The sequence below is a fragment of the Orycteropus afer genome, unplaced genomic scaffold (assembly GCF_000298275.1).
Source record: "Orycteropus afer afer isolate SDZICR_OR568_19922 unplaced genomic scaffold, OryAfe1.0 scaffold00132, whole genome shotgun sequence".
Classification (NCBI taxonomy): domain Eukaryota; kingdom Metazoa; phylum Chordata; class Mammalia; order Tubulidentata; family Orycteropodidae; genus Orycteropus; species Orycteropus afer.
The window spans coordinates 8340803-8358367 of record NW_006921719.1 but is presented as its reverse complement, the minus strand read 5'-3'; the positions used below and the strand labels follow the sequence as shown (position 1 = coordinate 8358367).

Here is a 17565-nt window from a genome sequence, read left to right as displayed (position 1 = left end):
TTGAACCACCAGCCTTCTGGTTAGCAGTCAAGTGCCTTAGCCACTATGCTACCAGAGCTCCCTCCCTAAAAAAATATGTGCTATAAATCCTAATCCCTATCCAAAAAGCAAAAACCAAACCCACTGTCATTGAGTTGATTCTGACTCATAATGACCCTATAGGACTGAGAAGAATTGCCCATTAGGGTTTCTACGGCTGTAAATCTTTATGGAAGTAGACTATCACATCTTTCTCCCACAGAGCAGCTGGTAGGCTCAAGCCACCAGTCTTCTGGTTAGTAGTGGAGTGCTTTAACCACAGCACAATCAGGGCTCTTTTATCTAACATATCAGAGCCTAATCTCAAGAAACAGCTATTTTCAGTCTCATTTTCCTTTCTCTAATTAATTAATCAAATATAATTAAATAAAAGCTTATGATTAGGTACTGTATTATCCTATATAAATAATTTACATAACTTTATTTTAATGAAATATAGTATGCAGGTAGCAATATGTATTTGACTAAGTGTAATGCTAGTAATCCAAGTAAAATGAAATTCCTACCAACTTCAACATTTTCTCCGTTTATCATGATGTTGCTTACTGGTCCAGTTGTTAGGATTTTTGTTTTCATTATGTTGAGGTATAAGTGAAGGCTATAGTCTTTGATCTGCATCAGTAAGTGCTTCAGGTCCTCTTCATAACCAGCAAACAAGATTGTGTCATCTGCATATTGCAGGTTGTTACTGAGTCTTCCTCCAATCCCGATGCCATGTTCTTCTTCATACAGTCCAACTTCTCAGATTATTTGCTCAACATACAGATTGAATAAGTATGGCGAAAGAACACAGACTTGATGCACACCTTTCATGATTTTAAACCATGCTATACTCCCTTGTTCTGTTCAAATGACTGCCTCTAGGTTTATGTACAGGTTCATCATGAGCAAAATTAGTGTTCTGGAATTCCCATTCTTTGTAACGTTACCCATAATTTTTTATGACCCACACAGTCAAATGCCTTTGCATAGTCAATAAAACACAGGTAAACATCTTTCTGGTATTTTCTGCTTTCAGCCAAGGTTCATCTGACATCAACAGTTGTATCCTTTGTTCCACATCCTGGAATAGGCCCAAATAAGGATCTCTTCCATTCGGTTGGCCAGGTAGCTGTCTTCCAAATTTCTTGGCATAGAAAGTGAGTGCTTCCAGTGTTACATCGTTTGCTGAAACATCTCAGTTGGTATTCTGTCAATTCCTGAAGCCTTGTTTTTCACCAGTTCCTTCAATGCAGCTTGAACTTCTTCCTTCAATACCACTGGTTCTTGATCATATGCTACTTCCTGAAATGCTTCTGAAGGTCAACCAACTCTTTTTGCAACAGTAACCCTGTGTATTCCTTCCACCTTCCCTTGATGCATCTTGTGTCATTCAATATTTTGCCCTTAGAATCTTTCAATATTGATACTCTAGGCTTGAATTTTTTTCTTCCACTCTTTTAGCTTGAGAAATACCAAGCATGTTCTTCCTCTTTCATTTGCTAACACCAGATCTTTGCACATTTCATTATAATACTTTACTCTGTCTTCTTGATCTACCCTTTTTTATTCTTTTCTATTCTTTTACTTCATCATTTCTTCCATTCACTTTTACTCTACAGTCAAGAGCAAGTGTCAGACTCTTTACTGACATCTATTTTGGTCTTTTCTTTCTTTCTAATGACCTTCTGCTTTCTTCATGTATGATTCATCCCACAACTTGTCTGGTCTTCAGTCATTAGTGTTCAATGCATCAAATCTATTTTTGAGATGGGCTCTAAATTCAGGTGGGATATACTTTGGCTCTTGTCAATGTGTTTTAATCTCATTCAGCTTCAATCAGAACTTGCATATGAGCAACTCCAGTTAGCCCCTGGTTTTGTTATGACTGATGCTACTGTGCTTCTCCATCATCTCTTTCCACAGATGGTGCTGATTTGTTTCCTGTGTATTCCATCTGGTAAGAACCATGTATATAGTCACCATTTATATTGTTGAGAAAAGGTATTTCCAATGAATAGGTCATTGGTCTTGCAAAATTCTACCACATGACTGACCTCTGGTCCTGTTTCTATCACAAGGCCCTATTTGCCAACTACTGACCCTTCCTGTTTGTTTCCAAAAGAAGCAACAGTGAAAAAATCAAATGACATATTGTACTAGGCAAATCTACTGCAAAAGACTTCTTTCAAATGTTCAAAAGCAAAAATGTCACTTTGAAGACTAAGGTGTGCCTGACTCAAGCCATGATATCTTCAATCGCTTCATATGCACGCAAAACCTAGGCAATGAATAAAGAAGTCTGAAGAAGAACTGATGCCTCTGAATTACAGTGTTGGCAAAGAATACTGAATATACTGTGGACTGCCAGAAGAACAAACATATTTATTACGGAAGAAATAAAGCCAGAACGCTCCTTTGAAATGAAGGATGGGAGACTTTATCTCATGTACTTTGGACATGTTATCAGGAGGGACAAGTTTCTGGAAAAGGACATTGTGCTTGGAAAAGTAGAGGGTCAGCAAAAAACAGGAAGATCCTCAATGAAATGAACTGAAACAGTGGCTGCAACAATGGGCTCAAACACAGCAATGATTGTGAGGCTGGCACCAGACCAGGCAGTGCTGTATACCGGGTCACTAAGAATTGGAACCAACTGGACAGCACCTAACAACAATACCTGTGATCACTTCTATGGAATGTGGTGTAAGATCAGCATTCCCTAATAGCAACATTCCTACTGAAAAATTATTCAACTGACAACAACTGTTCCATAAATGTTGCTTACTCCAATCCAGGGAACTGTTTCTATGTGATCTTCTTGTGCCTTGGTGATTTTTCCAGTTGGGCTGTGAGCATCTTGAGGACAGGGGGTCTGTCTTTTACAATTTAGTATCTCCATAATATCTAGCACAATGTTCTCATAGTGAATGCTTAATAAATGTTTGTTATTTGCCTGATAATTAGAAGGAAAAAGACAAAAAGCCAAAGCCACTAAGCCAAGGTTAGAACAGATGAGGAGAGGGGCCTCTGCCTCTCAAATATGGAAGTAAGTTTTCTGTTAGGGAATTTTAATTTCTTAAGTCACCTTAAATTCACCTGTATACTATACAAGATATAAATACAAAATACTGTCAGAAAAACTGAAAAGCTGCTACACAAGATGACTTTTCCTCAGATTCAATCATGTTTCTTTCTTATAAGAAGATTGCTCTATTTCTCTGATATTAAAATGTCTAGGTTCCTTCCTGCAACAGTGATACTAAAGCATAATATCACCTCTTCCTCTAAGAAAGTAAATGAAAAAACTGTGGTAGTCATCAGTAATAGTCAAAAAATATTTCAGATTCTCCTCACTCTGGGCACTTGGTAAGAATGCATTTCCCTAGCCCTTCAGATGTAGGCGTGTGACTTGCTTTGACCAATGAAATGTGACTACAATGGGGTATGCCACTTTAACAGCTAACGTACAAGTGTCCAGGTAAAAGCACATGTTGAAGAGGATTTCTAAGTGGATCCTTGAGTGACAGTGAGCAAAACCACCCTGCTGACCCACAATGGCATATAGCATGAGCAAAAAATAAACTTTATTGTAAGCCACTGTGATTTGGGAACTACTTACTATCTAGCCTATCTGAACTGAAAACAAACATCAAGGCTAGCAAAGTAGCAAAGGGTTCTCAGCTAGCAATCAATACATTCTGTTTCATATCTCAGACTGGGCCAAGCCTCCTCTACAGCATAAGGGATAATAGCAAGAATAGTAGAATCTCGATTTGAGTCCAGTAAGGTACCTAAAAGTCAGCAATCAAAGTGAGATACAACTTGTTTTATCTGTATTATATCCAAGTAATACCACCAGGAATAATTAGCTTTGCTATTGATTGCAATCTTGAGAAACATTAGATTTTATTGAAGAGGCTGGATATCAAACAAGCACTCTAATGGTCAAATTTTGCTGTTTTGTGTACACTGTTATCCTAAAGTCCTCAACCAGTAATAAGGAAAGAGTACACAAACCTAAAAGGATCTCTGTAATTTCAAGTGGCTGGCAAGCAATAAAATCATGCACTGAGGCAGTACAAACAAAGTTCAGGCAGTCATTATTGCTAGTATCTGTTCGGGGGCAATTTTAGCTTTCTTTCTTTCTTAAAAAGCTACGTGCACTTCACACTTATCAACATGGTTAGATTCCAAAGACCAGGTAGCTTTGTGAAAATTGGCATTATGTGAAAATGGAAGATGACCAAATTGCAGATCACAAAATGGAAGATAATTACATCATTACATAATTGCCAATTGTATCACTGCTTAATTGCTAAACCACTGAGAACCATGGCCCAGTCAAGTTGGCAGATAACCTCAATCATTACAACTGTTACTCTTGCCTTGGACCCTGGCATTTGTTACTGTCAGACATACGTTATTAACATGCAAAATAGTTAGTAGATTTTTTTACTACGGTCATAAATGCAAAATGGCAGATAACAAGACAGTCGATAAGTGAGGAGTAGATCTACTGAGATTTTAGAAATTTAAGAAATCATTATTGCTAGTATCTGTTAGTTGTCCTAAGGGAGTAAGATGCTGACCTCTGAAAAATATTCTGTCCCTAATTCTTACCCCTCGAGTATCAGCAGAGAGGCTCAGGATGTGAAGGGACTCAAGGCTGACCTCAGCTTCCCTCTTCTTTCTTAGGCTCATTCAGACAGAGAAACAGAGCTGGTTGATGATCAGATATGCCAACTAATACCTTTCACAAGAACTAAAACTCAAACAGTCTGCCTTAGTCTTCAAGGCCAAAATATCTGTTCTTTCCTTCTCCTTCTCACTAAAAACCACACAAAATGTGTCTGTGATGCAGTGCATTACTTAATATGACTTTTCTAGTCATGGTCTTTGTGACTCCTACCAGATGACTGGTGGGACTATGTAAATATGAGGTACTTGTGGCCCACCAGAGGGACTGGATAGCTTGTTAATAATGTAAATAATGTACATGGTACCCTCATGGGGGTAGGAACATGGAAATAAGGTGTATGGAACCCTAACATACATAACATCAGTTCTGCCATCTTTCTAGGCTTAAAATGAGCCTTTCCAGAGGTGTTAAGGGGAATCTCACTACCATCAAAAAAGAACCAGGAATGAAAGTGATCCTTGAACCCAAGATCCCTATACTGCAACTCCTTGGCAGAGAGGCAGCAGAAGCAAGAGACTGATATGAGACAGAGTGGTAGGCTTGCTGGCCCATGGAGCAAGAAAGCTGAGTGCCTTTGAGCAGGAAGTTTGCCAGTAGAGTGAGGTACACCCATTGGGAGCACTAAAAGAGCTTTATAACACTTGCCTGAGCAGGGCAGAAGCCAAAGCCAAAAAGAAGCATGCCTGTGGCATGGATGAGAAGAAGCTGTTCTGACTGAAGAATTGTATCCTGAGTTGCTTCTGATCCTGAATTAGATCCTGTTACTTCCCTGATAAATCCCATTATCATGAGTATTGTTACCAGTTCTATGTGGCCACTGTTATGAACTATCAAACCCAGCAGAAAAGTGGAGAGTGGTAGCATGTCTGACTTCTACCTTAAAGGAACAGCCTTGGGCTTATTCCTTGGCTGGTGGGTGATTCTGTCTTCCTCTGGTGAAGTTAGAGGAGGTCAAAGGATACAGCCTATGTCCTTTTAGCAGTGTCTACCACTCAGAGGCATATCTAAAGCATGGCCAGTATGGCATGTACCTTGGGGTGCCACTTGAAGGAGGGTGCCATTGAGCAGTTTCTGTTAATCCAGTATGGCCCAACATCCTTCTTCAAGCACAATAGACACAAAGATGTAGTGAGAAAAGGCAGAAGGGGGCACTTGCAAATCCAAGGGAGCACCAAACGAGGCACAGAATGACATTCTGAGATGCTACAAATATGAAAGGCACCTGACTGAGCCATAGGACAAGAGAGGGGGAGGTGTTTCTGCTGACATATCATCATTATCAATGTTTATTCATCTTGATATCAGGGAGGGGCACAAATCAGAGATTGCCCCTAGGTGCTCCTTACCATCCCTACACCTCTGCAAGGGTGCAGTTTCATTGTTTACCTCTGCCATCACTGTTCCCTCCTGGAGACTAGCAATCAGAGTATCTATCTTATCATCACTAGGGTGTGGAGGGAGTTAATGAGCTTTGTTATCATGAGTTCTGCTCCTATGAGGGACATTTGTAAACACAATATATTATTATTGTTGATGATTCTTTCATCTTAGGGCTCATCAGTTCACTTCAGTTTTGAAACCTCAGCATTTTCTCATTTCAGTGGTGTATACTTAGCAGTGATTTAAAATTCCATACTGTGAGGTTTTCTTGGACTCAGACCTGTCCAAAAGCCTATGTTCCAACTCTCCGGAGATAGATCATTTCAAACTAAAATCTATAAAAAAGGCTGGATAAACAGAGCCACTGAGTCTTGACAGAGCCACTGAGTTATGAGTATGATGACCAAGTCTTAAAAGCTCAATTGAATTCTAAGTCTAGCTCTGCTGTTGAGACACTGGTAGGTCAGATTATTAGGCCATAACTGTGGTTTGAACAAAACTCAATTCATTTTCACTAACATCAACACCCAACTCAGTCAATGTTGAGCTGTTATTTGGAGAGTTCTGAAAGTACAAAGACCCCAACTGCCCTAAACAAGATGCCTCCAAATAGAAGAGTATGGAAAGGTGAGGACTACCCCAGAGACTATGAAATCAGATCTCACCCCAGCGTACAACTAATTAAATCATAAACAACCTTATGAAGTTAGAGACTTGGGATCTCTTTAGTGATAATCATCTAAGGACTACCTTATTCTGTAAAAGGTATCACATTAGTAGATCTAGTGAGGGATGTGAGGAGCTCTGGTAGTGTAGCACTTAAGGAATCTGACTGCTAATCAGAGGGCTGATGGTTCAAACCTACCAGCCACTCCTCGGAAGGAAGACTGGGCAATCTACTTCCACAGTGATACTTCCTTGGAAACCCAAGGAGGGGTCGCTATGGGTCAGATCTCACTCCATGGCAGTGAGTTTGGTTTTCTGGTTTAGTGGAGGATACAAGGGCAAACACAGAGATAAGGACTCTCATCAAGTAGGGAAAGCATACACACAAACTTAAGCTAAAGTCACATAAGGGTAAAAATAGTACATACACACGGTCCAAAAAGATCACAATAGGCTAGAATGATGAGGAAAAGCTTCCTCTATTCAAATCACTTCCTCTATTCAACATTACACTGTATATCCTAGTCAGTAATGTAAGGTAAGAAAAAGACACAAGAGGTATAAGGATTGGAAAGGAATACGTAAAAGGAGTAAAAACAAACCAAAACCAAATTCACTGCCATTGAGTTGATTTTGACTCATAGCAACCCCTCCTCAGGTTTCCAAGGCATTATCTTGAAATAGATTGCCCAGCCTTCCTTCCGAGGAAGGGTTTGAACTGCCAGGCTTCTGGTTAGCAGTCACATGTTTTAGGCACTACACCACCAGAGCTCCCAAAAAACCCAGTAAAAGACAACGGAAATCAAGAGACACGTTATAACTAAAGACTCATAATTGGAATGGGATTTAAAAAAAAAAAAAGGATATCAAAGGAAATTATTAGGACAATTAGGGAAATGTGAATTTGTTGTTGTTGTTGTTATGTGCCGTCGAGTCGGCCCCAACTCATAGCGACCCCTCCTTGGGTTTCCAAGGCAGTATCACTACGGAAGTAGGATTGCCCAACCTTCCTTCCGAGGAGTGGCTGGTGGGTTTGAACCGCCAGCCTTCTGGTTAGCAGTCAAGTGCTTTAGCCACTATGCTACCAGAGCTCCTATGCACAACATATGCAAGAGAATGCTGTTGTTCTTAGAAGATGTTTACTGAAGTATTTAGGGATGAAAAGTCATGATATCTGCAACTAACATTTTTCCAAATGGTCCAAGGAAAAAAGTATCTATCTGTATAGAGATATAAAAGCAGGTGTGCCAAATGTTAATTACTGGCAAATGTAAGAACAAGATATGAGGGACTTTAAAGGAAATAGTAACTGGTGTCAGTGACTGAAGACAAGGAAGGAGGAAAAGAGGTACAGAAGAAGGAAAAATAAAGATACTTCTAAGATACTAGTTGAAGAAGCAAGATTATGGTATGTGTTGGGGGAGAGACCTAGGAAGACTTGGCACTAAGAATAACAGTAGCAACATTGGAAAAAGGAAGTTGGGGGAAGAAATGGTTTTCAGAAGACACATGCTGAATCTGAGCCTGAATAAAAAGTAGCACGAAGAAATTAAGATGCTAGAACGATATTTAGGAGAAATATCCTCAGGCAGTTGGAAATATAGGAATAGGACTTAGGCTATAGAGCAAAGTTAGAACTGCCAATTTGGAAATTACCTACATAAATGATAGTTTAATTCTGAGAAATGGATGATATCTATGACAGTAGTGTGACAGAAGGGAGAGAGGTGACGGATGACTGACTGATAATAAAACTTAGTAGTTATTGGGTAGGAAGAGAATAGGAGAAAATCCAGCAGAGTGCTATGTCACAGAAACAAACGTGAGAAAGGATTAAAAAGGGCTGATCTATGGAATGACCAAAATATCAAATATTGGGGAAACATTAAAGAAGGTGATGATTGGGGAATTTGGAGAGTAGGAGATTATCAGTGAATTTTGGGTAGAAGTAAAAATCCAGGATATGGGACTTTAGGAAGTGAACAGATGAAGTGAAAAAGAAAGACTGGATAAAGAAGTTTACTTTGAATGGAAATGAGCTGCAGTTAGAAGGGGCATTAGAAACATGGGAAGGGTTGTATTCTGTGAGAGAATGGGGCGATTGACCGAGATTTGTAGATACAGAAGCAGGAAAAAATAGTTACCTCAAAGAGATTATGATGTACTGATGGGAAAGACATAGGAAGAGGACTGAGCTCTAGAAATGGAATGGAAGAAACCCTCTAAGGAAGTAAGAAGCAGTAATGAAAATAAGTTACTAAAAAATTTTTTAGAAAGTTGAAAAATAAATCTCAAGATTAACAACAAACAAATTGCCAGGGAAGCAAAATTCAGTCATATACAGTCTTATATAGGTCTGCTACTCTCGCCACAAGTGGTGTAGGGTAATGGGGCAGCTATCCATCACAATCTAATGCAGATCTTACAGGTCTAAGGACTAGTGGGAGTTTCTGATCTCAGAGTGGGGAGACTCTTCAACTAAGAAGGATGGAATTCAAAGTGTTATTTTTACGACAGGTTCTCTGCTATCATAAAAAGACCATTTTGTACTTTCAATAGAAGATATGCCTGAATTAGCAACTGTTCTATAAGAGGGCAAAGATAAACTTATAATCTCACTAAAGGAAAGTCACCTGCAGGAAGATACCTTCACACATTCTAAAGGTGAACAGCATAGGATTCTGATACCTTGTATTATCGTTTTTCATAAACCTCAGGAGAAGTGAATAGTCATTTCCTGATGTCATGAGTCATGTTTTATAAACTGTAGAAGTTTGCAGCAGCAGCAAAATACTTCATGGAATTTATGTAAAGATATGACAGGATAAAGAATATTTTTATGGCCTTCTACTCCCTTTTAAAGCCATACCCAATATAATGTTGTTGTTATGTGCCCAATATAATAGTTGTTGGAATTAAAATTACTTTACTGCTTCAGCAGACATCCTAACAAATATTTTAAAAACAACATTAGAATCATATGATAAGAAACTATATGATTATTTCAGGACATGAAAAAAGCTTTTGATAACTTTTATCATCCTTTCATGATTAAAAAGATGCCCTGATGATATAGTGAGTAAGGCATTTTGTTGGTAACCCCAAAGTTGGCAGTTCAAACCCACCAGCTGCTCTACAGGGGGAAGATGAGGCAATCTAATCCCATAAAGATTTACAGCCTTGGAAACCCAATGGGGGTCACTATGAGTCGAAATGAACTCCATGGTAGTGGGTTTGGTTTGGTTTTTTGTTTCATGATTTAAAAACTACCAAATAAGAAGAAAAGGAACTTCCCTAATCTGATAAAGAATATTTATAAAAAAAAAAATCTACAGCAAATATTATACTTTATGGTGACAGGCCAAAAGTTTCCCTTTGAAATCAGGAAGAAGACAAGAGGCCCACAATCACTTCCTCTATTCAATATTATACTGGATGTCCTACTCAGCAACATAAGGTAAGAAAAAGACATAAGAGATATAAGGATTGGAAAGGAATAAGTAAAAGGAGTAAGATTAAATATTAGAAACAATAAGAGTTTAACATAATTTCTGGAATCAACATCAACATACAAAAATAAAGTGGTTTCTATATAGCAGCAATAAATAAAAAAATGATGATTTAAAACACTAAATAATGATACCTGGGAACAAATTTAATAAATATATGTAAAATCTCCATGGGGAAAATTATAAAGTTCATTGAGAAATCTCAAAGAAGACATAAAGAAATGGGGAGAAATAGCACACTCATGGATAAAAACTCAGTATCGTAGAGATGTAAAAATGGTGTGGCATGGGCATCTGATCTTCTATAACTTCACAAGGGGGACAGAACATCACCATCAGCATCAGACCAAGGCTGATTCCTATGAAGGTAAGACATACCTCCTCTCTCATACGTTTTTACCAATTCTCCCTCCTTTGGCATTCTCTACGTCTCTGCTAGGCTAAATAATTCAATGCAATGGCCAAAAAGAACTCACAGACCATACTCATAATTATGGAGTTTATTAGGGAAGTAACACGTTGCAACTCAGGATCAGGAAAGGCTTAGGAAAGTTCTTCAATCAGAACAACCTCTTCTCAGCCTTGCATGCCCACAGGCAGGCCTTTGTCTGGCCCTCAGCCCTGCTCAGGCAAGTGTTACAAAGCTCATTAGCTCTACTAATAAGTACCCAGAGGCATCCCACTCTGCCAGTAAGGCTTGGTTCAAAGGCACTCAGCTTTCTGCTTCATAAGCCAGGAAGCCAACAGCACTATCTCCATCTCCTGTCAGTCTCCTGGTTGCTGCCATCTTTCTCTGCTGCTGCTTCTCATCATCTTTCAGCACCTCTGATGTTATAACTCTCTCACTGTCTCCTGGGTTTAGGAGTTCTTGGTGGCAGGGAGAAGTGAACAGGGAGAGGGAACCTAAATACCACCAAGAAAGAAGAGCCAACAGTGTCTTCTGGACCCAGAATCCCTATACTGACAACCTCCTAGATTCAGGTGACAGAGTGGTAACACTGCAGACGGCAAGAGACGGTGAAAAGCAACAACAGAGAAATGGCAACAGCATAGGCAGTAGAACCAGGAGATTGACAGGAGAAAGTGCAGTGGGCTTCCCAGTCCACAGGGCAAGAACTCAGTGTCTTTGGGCAGTAGGCTTAGTGGTGGAGTAGGGTGCCTCTGGGCATCTGACAGAACCAAGCTTGCTGGCTCATGGAGCAAGAGAGCTGAGTGCCTTCAGGTCAAGGATTACTGGCAGAGTGAGGTGCCTCTGGACACTTAATGGCAGAGGTAAAAAGAGCTTTCTAACATTTGCTCAAGGGCAGAGACTAGGCCAAGGGGCCCAGAGCCAGAGGGAGGCCTGCCTACAGGCACGGCTGAGAAGAGGCTGTCCTGACTTAAGAACTATATACTGATTCGTTCTGGATCCTGAATTGTAACCTATTTCCCTAATAAGGAACTCAGGTGGTACAGTGGTTAAGATATTCAGCTGTTAACCAAAAGGTCAGTAGTTCAAACCCTCCAGCTGCTGAGGGAGAAAGATGACGCAGTCTGCTTCTGTAAAGATTTACAGCCTTGGAAACCCTTTGGGGCAGGTCTACTCTATCCTACAGGGTTGCTATGAGTTGGAATTGACTCTATGGCAGCGGATTTACTTCTCTAATAAATCCCATAATTGTGAGCACTGTCTGAGTTCTGTGTGGCTATTACAACAAATTATCAAATCTAACAAAGAAGTACAGAGTACCGTGGTAGGGATGGTTGATGTTAGAACTGGTAAAGGTAAAAGGTTGGAGACTGGTCTGTCTGACCTCTGCTTCATGTTGTTGTTGTTTGTTAGGTGCCATCGAGTTCATGTCCAACTCATAGCGACCCATGCACAGCAGAACAAAACACTGCCCGGTCCCACACCAACTCCCTAATCCTAGCTATACTTGAGTCCATCGTCACAGCCACTGTGTTAATCCTTCTCATTGAGGGCCTTCCCCTTTTTTGTCGACCCTCCACCTTACCAAGCTTGACATCCTTCTCTAGGGAATGGTCCCTTCTGACAACATGACCAAAATAGGTGAGACGGAGTCTGGCCATGCTCACTTCCAAGGGGCATTCCAGCTGCACTTCCTCCAGGACAGATCTGTTAGTTCTTTTAGCAGTCCATGGTCCCTTTAGCATTCTTCACCAGCATGACAACTCAAAAGCATCAACTCTTCTTTGGTCTTCCTTATTCATTGTCCAGCTGTCACATGCACACGAGGCAATGGAAAATATCATGGCTTGTGTCAGGTGCACCTTCATCCTTAAGGAGACATCTTTGCTCCTCAGCACTTGAAAGAGGTCCTTTGCAGCCAACTTGATCAGTGCTATATGTCATCTAATGTTCCGACTCCTGCTTCCACTGGCGTCGATTGTAGAACCAAGCAATGTAAAGTCTTTGACAACTTCAATCTTTTCTCCATTTATTGTGATACTGCTTATAGGTCCAGTTGTGAAGATTTTTGTTTTCTTTATATTGAGATGTAATCCATACTGCAGATTGTAGTCTTCAATCTTCATCAGTAAGTGCCTCAAGTCATCCTCACTTTCAGCAAGCAAAGTTGTGTCATCAACATATTGCAGATTGTTAATAATTCTTCCTCTAATCTTGATGCCACATTCTTCTTCATATAGTCCAGCTTCGCGGGTTATTTGCTTGGCATACATGTTGAATAAGTATGGGGAAAGGATACAATCCTGATGCACTCCCTTCTTGATTTTAAACCATGCAGTGGCCCCTTGTTTGGTTCCTCTGCCTCACAGGAATCCCTTTTCCCCACTAAAGTCTATTCCTTAATCCATGCTCGGATGCCTTTGAATTGTGGTGTTAGCAAAGAATACTTAAAATACCATGGACTGACAGAAGAACAAACTAATCAGTCTTGGAAGAGGTGTGGCTGGAGCGCTCCTTAGAAGCGAGAATGGCCAGACTTCATCTCATGTACTTTTGTCATGTTGTGAGAAGGGACCAGGCCCTGGAGAAAGAGACCATGCTTGGTAAAGTAGAGGGTCAACAGAAAAAGGGGAAGACCCTCAATTAGGTGGATGACACAGTGGCTGTAATGATGAGCTCAAGTACAGCAATAACTGTGAGGATGGCACAGGACCAAACAGTGCTTTGTTCTGTCGCTATGAGTCACAACTGACTCCATGGCACCTAACAACAGCAACAACAAGTTTTTCATGGAGCCACAATGCCAAGTTAGATACTGAATGAGAAAGTATCATTCCATTCCAACATCCAAGCTTAAGAATGCACTCACTGAATAATCCCAGAAAGTACCATTGAAAACTCTGGTAGAATTAACTAAAAATGAAGATCCTACTGGAAAATGACAAGATCCTCTAGATGGCAATGCTAGCAATGATGCATCCAAAAATATCTAAATCATCACAGCGAAACATTAAAATAAGATAATGGCTTAGCAATAAGTAGCAGCCTCCTAAAAACCTTACTTCCCTTCAAGCATACACATATCATATCACACTGACAACAATGAGCTGAAGAAAAGACCAGTACCAAGCAAACCCAAGATGTACAAGTTCCCACCAATGAATAGCACTGGGAACGGCATGTGCTCAGCTGGATAAAATAACTTTTTGTATTTTATCTGTGGCAGTCCACAGTCCCTAACTGGTTGTTTTTCATGCTTAATTTAGCATGTGAGGACAAAGGCCATGTCACACAGTTGTGCTACCAAAACAAATTTGAGAACATGTACTTTGGACCATTTCAATTTTGCCTCTGACAATCTGCTTCCCTAGAGAATATCACCTGACCCAAAATTTTATTACTGATGTCTTGATCTCTTTAATACCCTTTAGGGAAAAAAAAATAAAATAAAATAATAGGCTAAAAAAAGCCCTGGTGTTGTAACTACTCCAGAGCTTCAATGCTGTGGTGTAGTGAGTTACTTGGTGTGGGTTTTTAACCATTCTTTGTGACTCCCATCAGATTACTAGGTGGGACCATGCAAATAGTGTATTGAACTCTAATGTGGGGATTAGTTAGTTTTGTCAGTCTGTTAGGCTTAAGATGAGCTTTCCTAGTGGTAGAAAAGGGGATCTCACTGCCATCAAGAGACAAGAGCTGGAGGTGGAGTGGAGCACATCCTTGGACCCAAGATCCCTGCACTGGATCTCCTTAGTAGAAAGACAGCAGAGACAACCGGCTGAGATGACCAGCTAAGAAGCCAAGAGGCACCAGACAGAGCAGCAGGCTTGCCGGCCCATGGAGCGAGAAAGCTGAGTGACTTTGGGCAGAAGACTTGCTGGCAGAGTGGGGTACACCTAGGCGTACCTATTAGCAGAGCTAAAAAAGCTCTATAACATTTGCCCGACAAGGGCAGAGGTCATGCCAAGAGAGCAAGGGCCAAAGAGGTGTGCCTGAGGGCATAGCAGAGAGGAGACTGTCCTGATTGAAGAACTGTATCCTGAGTGCATTCCTGAGCCTAAATTGTAACCTGTTACTTCCCTAATAAACCACATAACTGGGAGTACTGTCTGTGAGTTCTGTGTGGCCACTGTAACAAACTATCAAACCCAGCAGAGAAGTAGTGAGTAACATGGGAAGGATGGTTGGTGATAAGGGTTGGTAAAAAGTCTGCTGATAGTGATTCTGTCTCTCTTGTGAACTTAGAGGAGGTCAAACGAAGATGCTGCCCCTAGATCCTTTTTGCAACCATCATTGAACTACACCTAGGAAACTCATTTTATAATCAGCATGAAACTATTTGTCTCATCTTTGGCTTGGTAGCTAGTTATTCTAGTAGCATGACTGCTCCATACCAAGAAATGTGCCTATGAATAGAAGAACCATGATACAGGTACAGTAATGATCTTGTACATATTAAAACTGATCTTACAAAGACGGCACATAACAACAACAACGAACTTAAGTTACTAAATAAAACATGTTCTGGGACTATCTACAGAGTCAAAAACCAAGAGAAAGAACAGAAGGTATAGATGTGGCTCATGAAGCCCTAGACTCTAAGTTTTCTAGTAACCATGATTTAGGAGAGAAATGTACCTTATCCATATGGAAGATCAAATCCAATTCACAAACATTTTCGAAACACTTATCCAAGGTCTCCACAAAAACCTAGAAACAAAGAGAAATAGATAAAAAAGAAAAACTCACATCTTCATGAATGTCACATCTGAAAGTGAAGCAAGCAAAATGAAAAAAGAATATGTAGACAGCGATCATGATACCATTCATCTCACGATACATCTCAAAAAAAGGACTTTTTGTCTCCAACATTAGCTGATCACCCTATTTATCTCAATTTGAAAAGACAAAGCTTCTAGGAAAGAAAAATCTGGGTTTTAGTATAGCAACATAGCCAGCAGATACATATGGCTTTCTTTCCCTTTTATAAGATGCTAATTAACATAAAAATAATATTTATGACTTTAATTCACTTCTAATTATAAATTCAACAAAGACTTTTTGGAACTTTACAGAATTACACCCACTACTCAATGTTATTATCTGACATTTCACATTTATGACAACAGTAAAAAAATCTATCATCTATTTTACACAGGAGCAATGTATGTTTGTCAGTAACAAATGTCAAGGTGCTAGATAGGAATAAAGCTGGCTGTGATGGTTATAGGAGCTCTGGTGGCATAGTGCCTAAGGCATTTCACTGCTAACCAGAAGGCTGATGGTTCAAACCCACCAGACACTCCTAGGAAGGAAGACTGGGCAATCTACTTCCATAGTGATACTGCCTCAGAAGCCAAAGGAGGGGTTGCTATGAGTCGCATCCAACTTTATGACTGTGAGTTTGGTTTTTGGTTTTGTGATGGTTATGTGTCAGCTTGGTTGTGCCATGATTTTCAGTGGTTTGGCAATTATGTAATAATGTAATTTGGCAGTTGTATAATGATGTAGTCATCCTCCATTTCTGCATAATGCTGATTTTCACATAATGACCTGGTTTAGGAACCATATTGATAAATGAGTGGGTGTATTAAGAATGTATATGGATAAAACTGAACAACCAAAATGGAAATCATGAGAACATTCATGAATTGTGAAGCATGTAATGAATGTCACTGAATAATCTGTGTAGAAATTGTTGAATGGGAACCTATGTAAACCTTCACCAAAAGCACAATAAAATATATATATAAGGCATTGTAAATATAGCTTTATATATATATATATATGTATATAGTTTAAAAAGGATGTATATAGATGAATAAATGGTTATATATATATATATATATCAGTGAAAAGGAAGTTCATGAAAGGAGAATGAATGACCCTACTAGGTATATAAACCTATATCAAAATAAGAATACATATAACAGTATGAGATTAATGTAGAGAAGAATATACTCAGTGGAACAAAATATAAGAGTAACAACTATATCCAATTACGTATCTATTAGTTTATTCAACCCCTGAGAGAGAGATTATTACATGGTCTGCACTGTTCTACTCCAGCGATACTGTGGTGAACAAGTCATACTCTCATCCTGCTTACGTTCTGGGTGTAGGATGAACAAGGAGGCAGAAAAAGCAGATCTTTTCCATTGTCAAAGTGCTCTGAAGGAAGGGGTTACTTTAGATAGGATGTCAGGAAAGTCTCTCTCACAGGGTTAACATTTGAGCTGAGACTTGAATAATGAAAAGAAGCCAGACATTGGAGGAACTGAACAGTAAAGGAGCTGAGGGGATAGAACAAGTGCAAAGGCCCTGAGGCAAAAATATACCTGTGTTTGAGGTCACAGGGACTACAGTACAGGGAAGTATATACAGTGTATACAATGAGGATAGGGGTATATGGGGAAATGGACAGATCATATCAGGCAGTATAGATTATGATAAGAAGTTTGGATTGTATTCTAAAACTCATTATATATTAAGGTTTCTCCACAAAGGGAGGAATAGGTTATCTACATTTAATAATTTTAAAAAGTGTTAGTTTTTTCATTGCAACACTTCACAAAAACCAAAAAGTGAAAACAACTGAAATGTCCATAAACAGAGGAATGCATAAATAAAATGTGGTACATATACAATGGAATACTACTCAACCATAAAGGGAAATGAAATCCTGATATACACTAGAACATAGATGAACCTCAAAAACATTAGGCTGACAAGCAAAGTACAGGTATGTGAGTTGAACATTTACCTCAAGTGGACACATGCCCTTGAGAGAACAATCATGGGAGAAGGAAGGGCACCTTATGCACAGGGAGACAGCTTAGGGGGCAGGAGAGTATGGAGGGATGGACACTGGGAAGTGGTAC

The 17565-nt window shown here is 39.7% G+C and overlaps 1 protein-coding gene across 1 annotated transcript in view; it reads right to left on the bottom strand.

Annotated features, from left to right (window-relative positions):
• AP3S2 (adaptor related protein complex 3 subunit sigma 2) overlaps nt 1-17565 on the bottom strand; it is a 138379-nt gene that overhangs the window by 60658 nt on the left and 60156 nt on the right. Inside the window, exon 4 of the mRNA XM_007945167.2 lies at nt 15323-15394. Coding sequence (XP_007943358.1) covers nt 15323-15394 — 72 coding nt within the window. The remainder of the gene's footprint in view (nt 1-15322; nt 15395-17565) is intronic.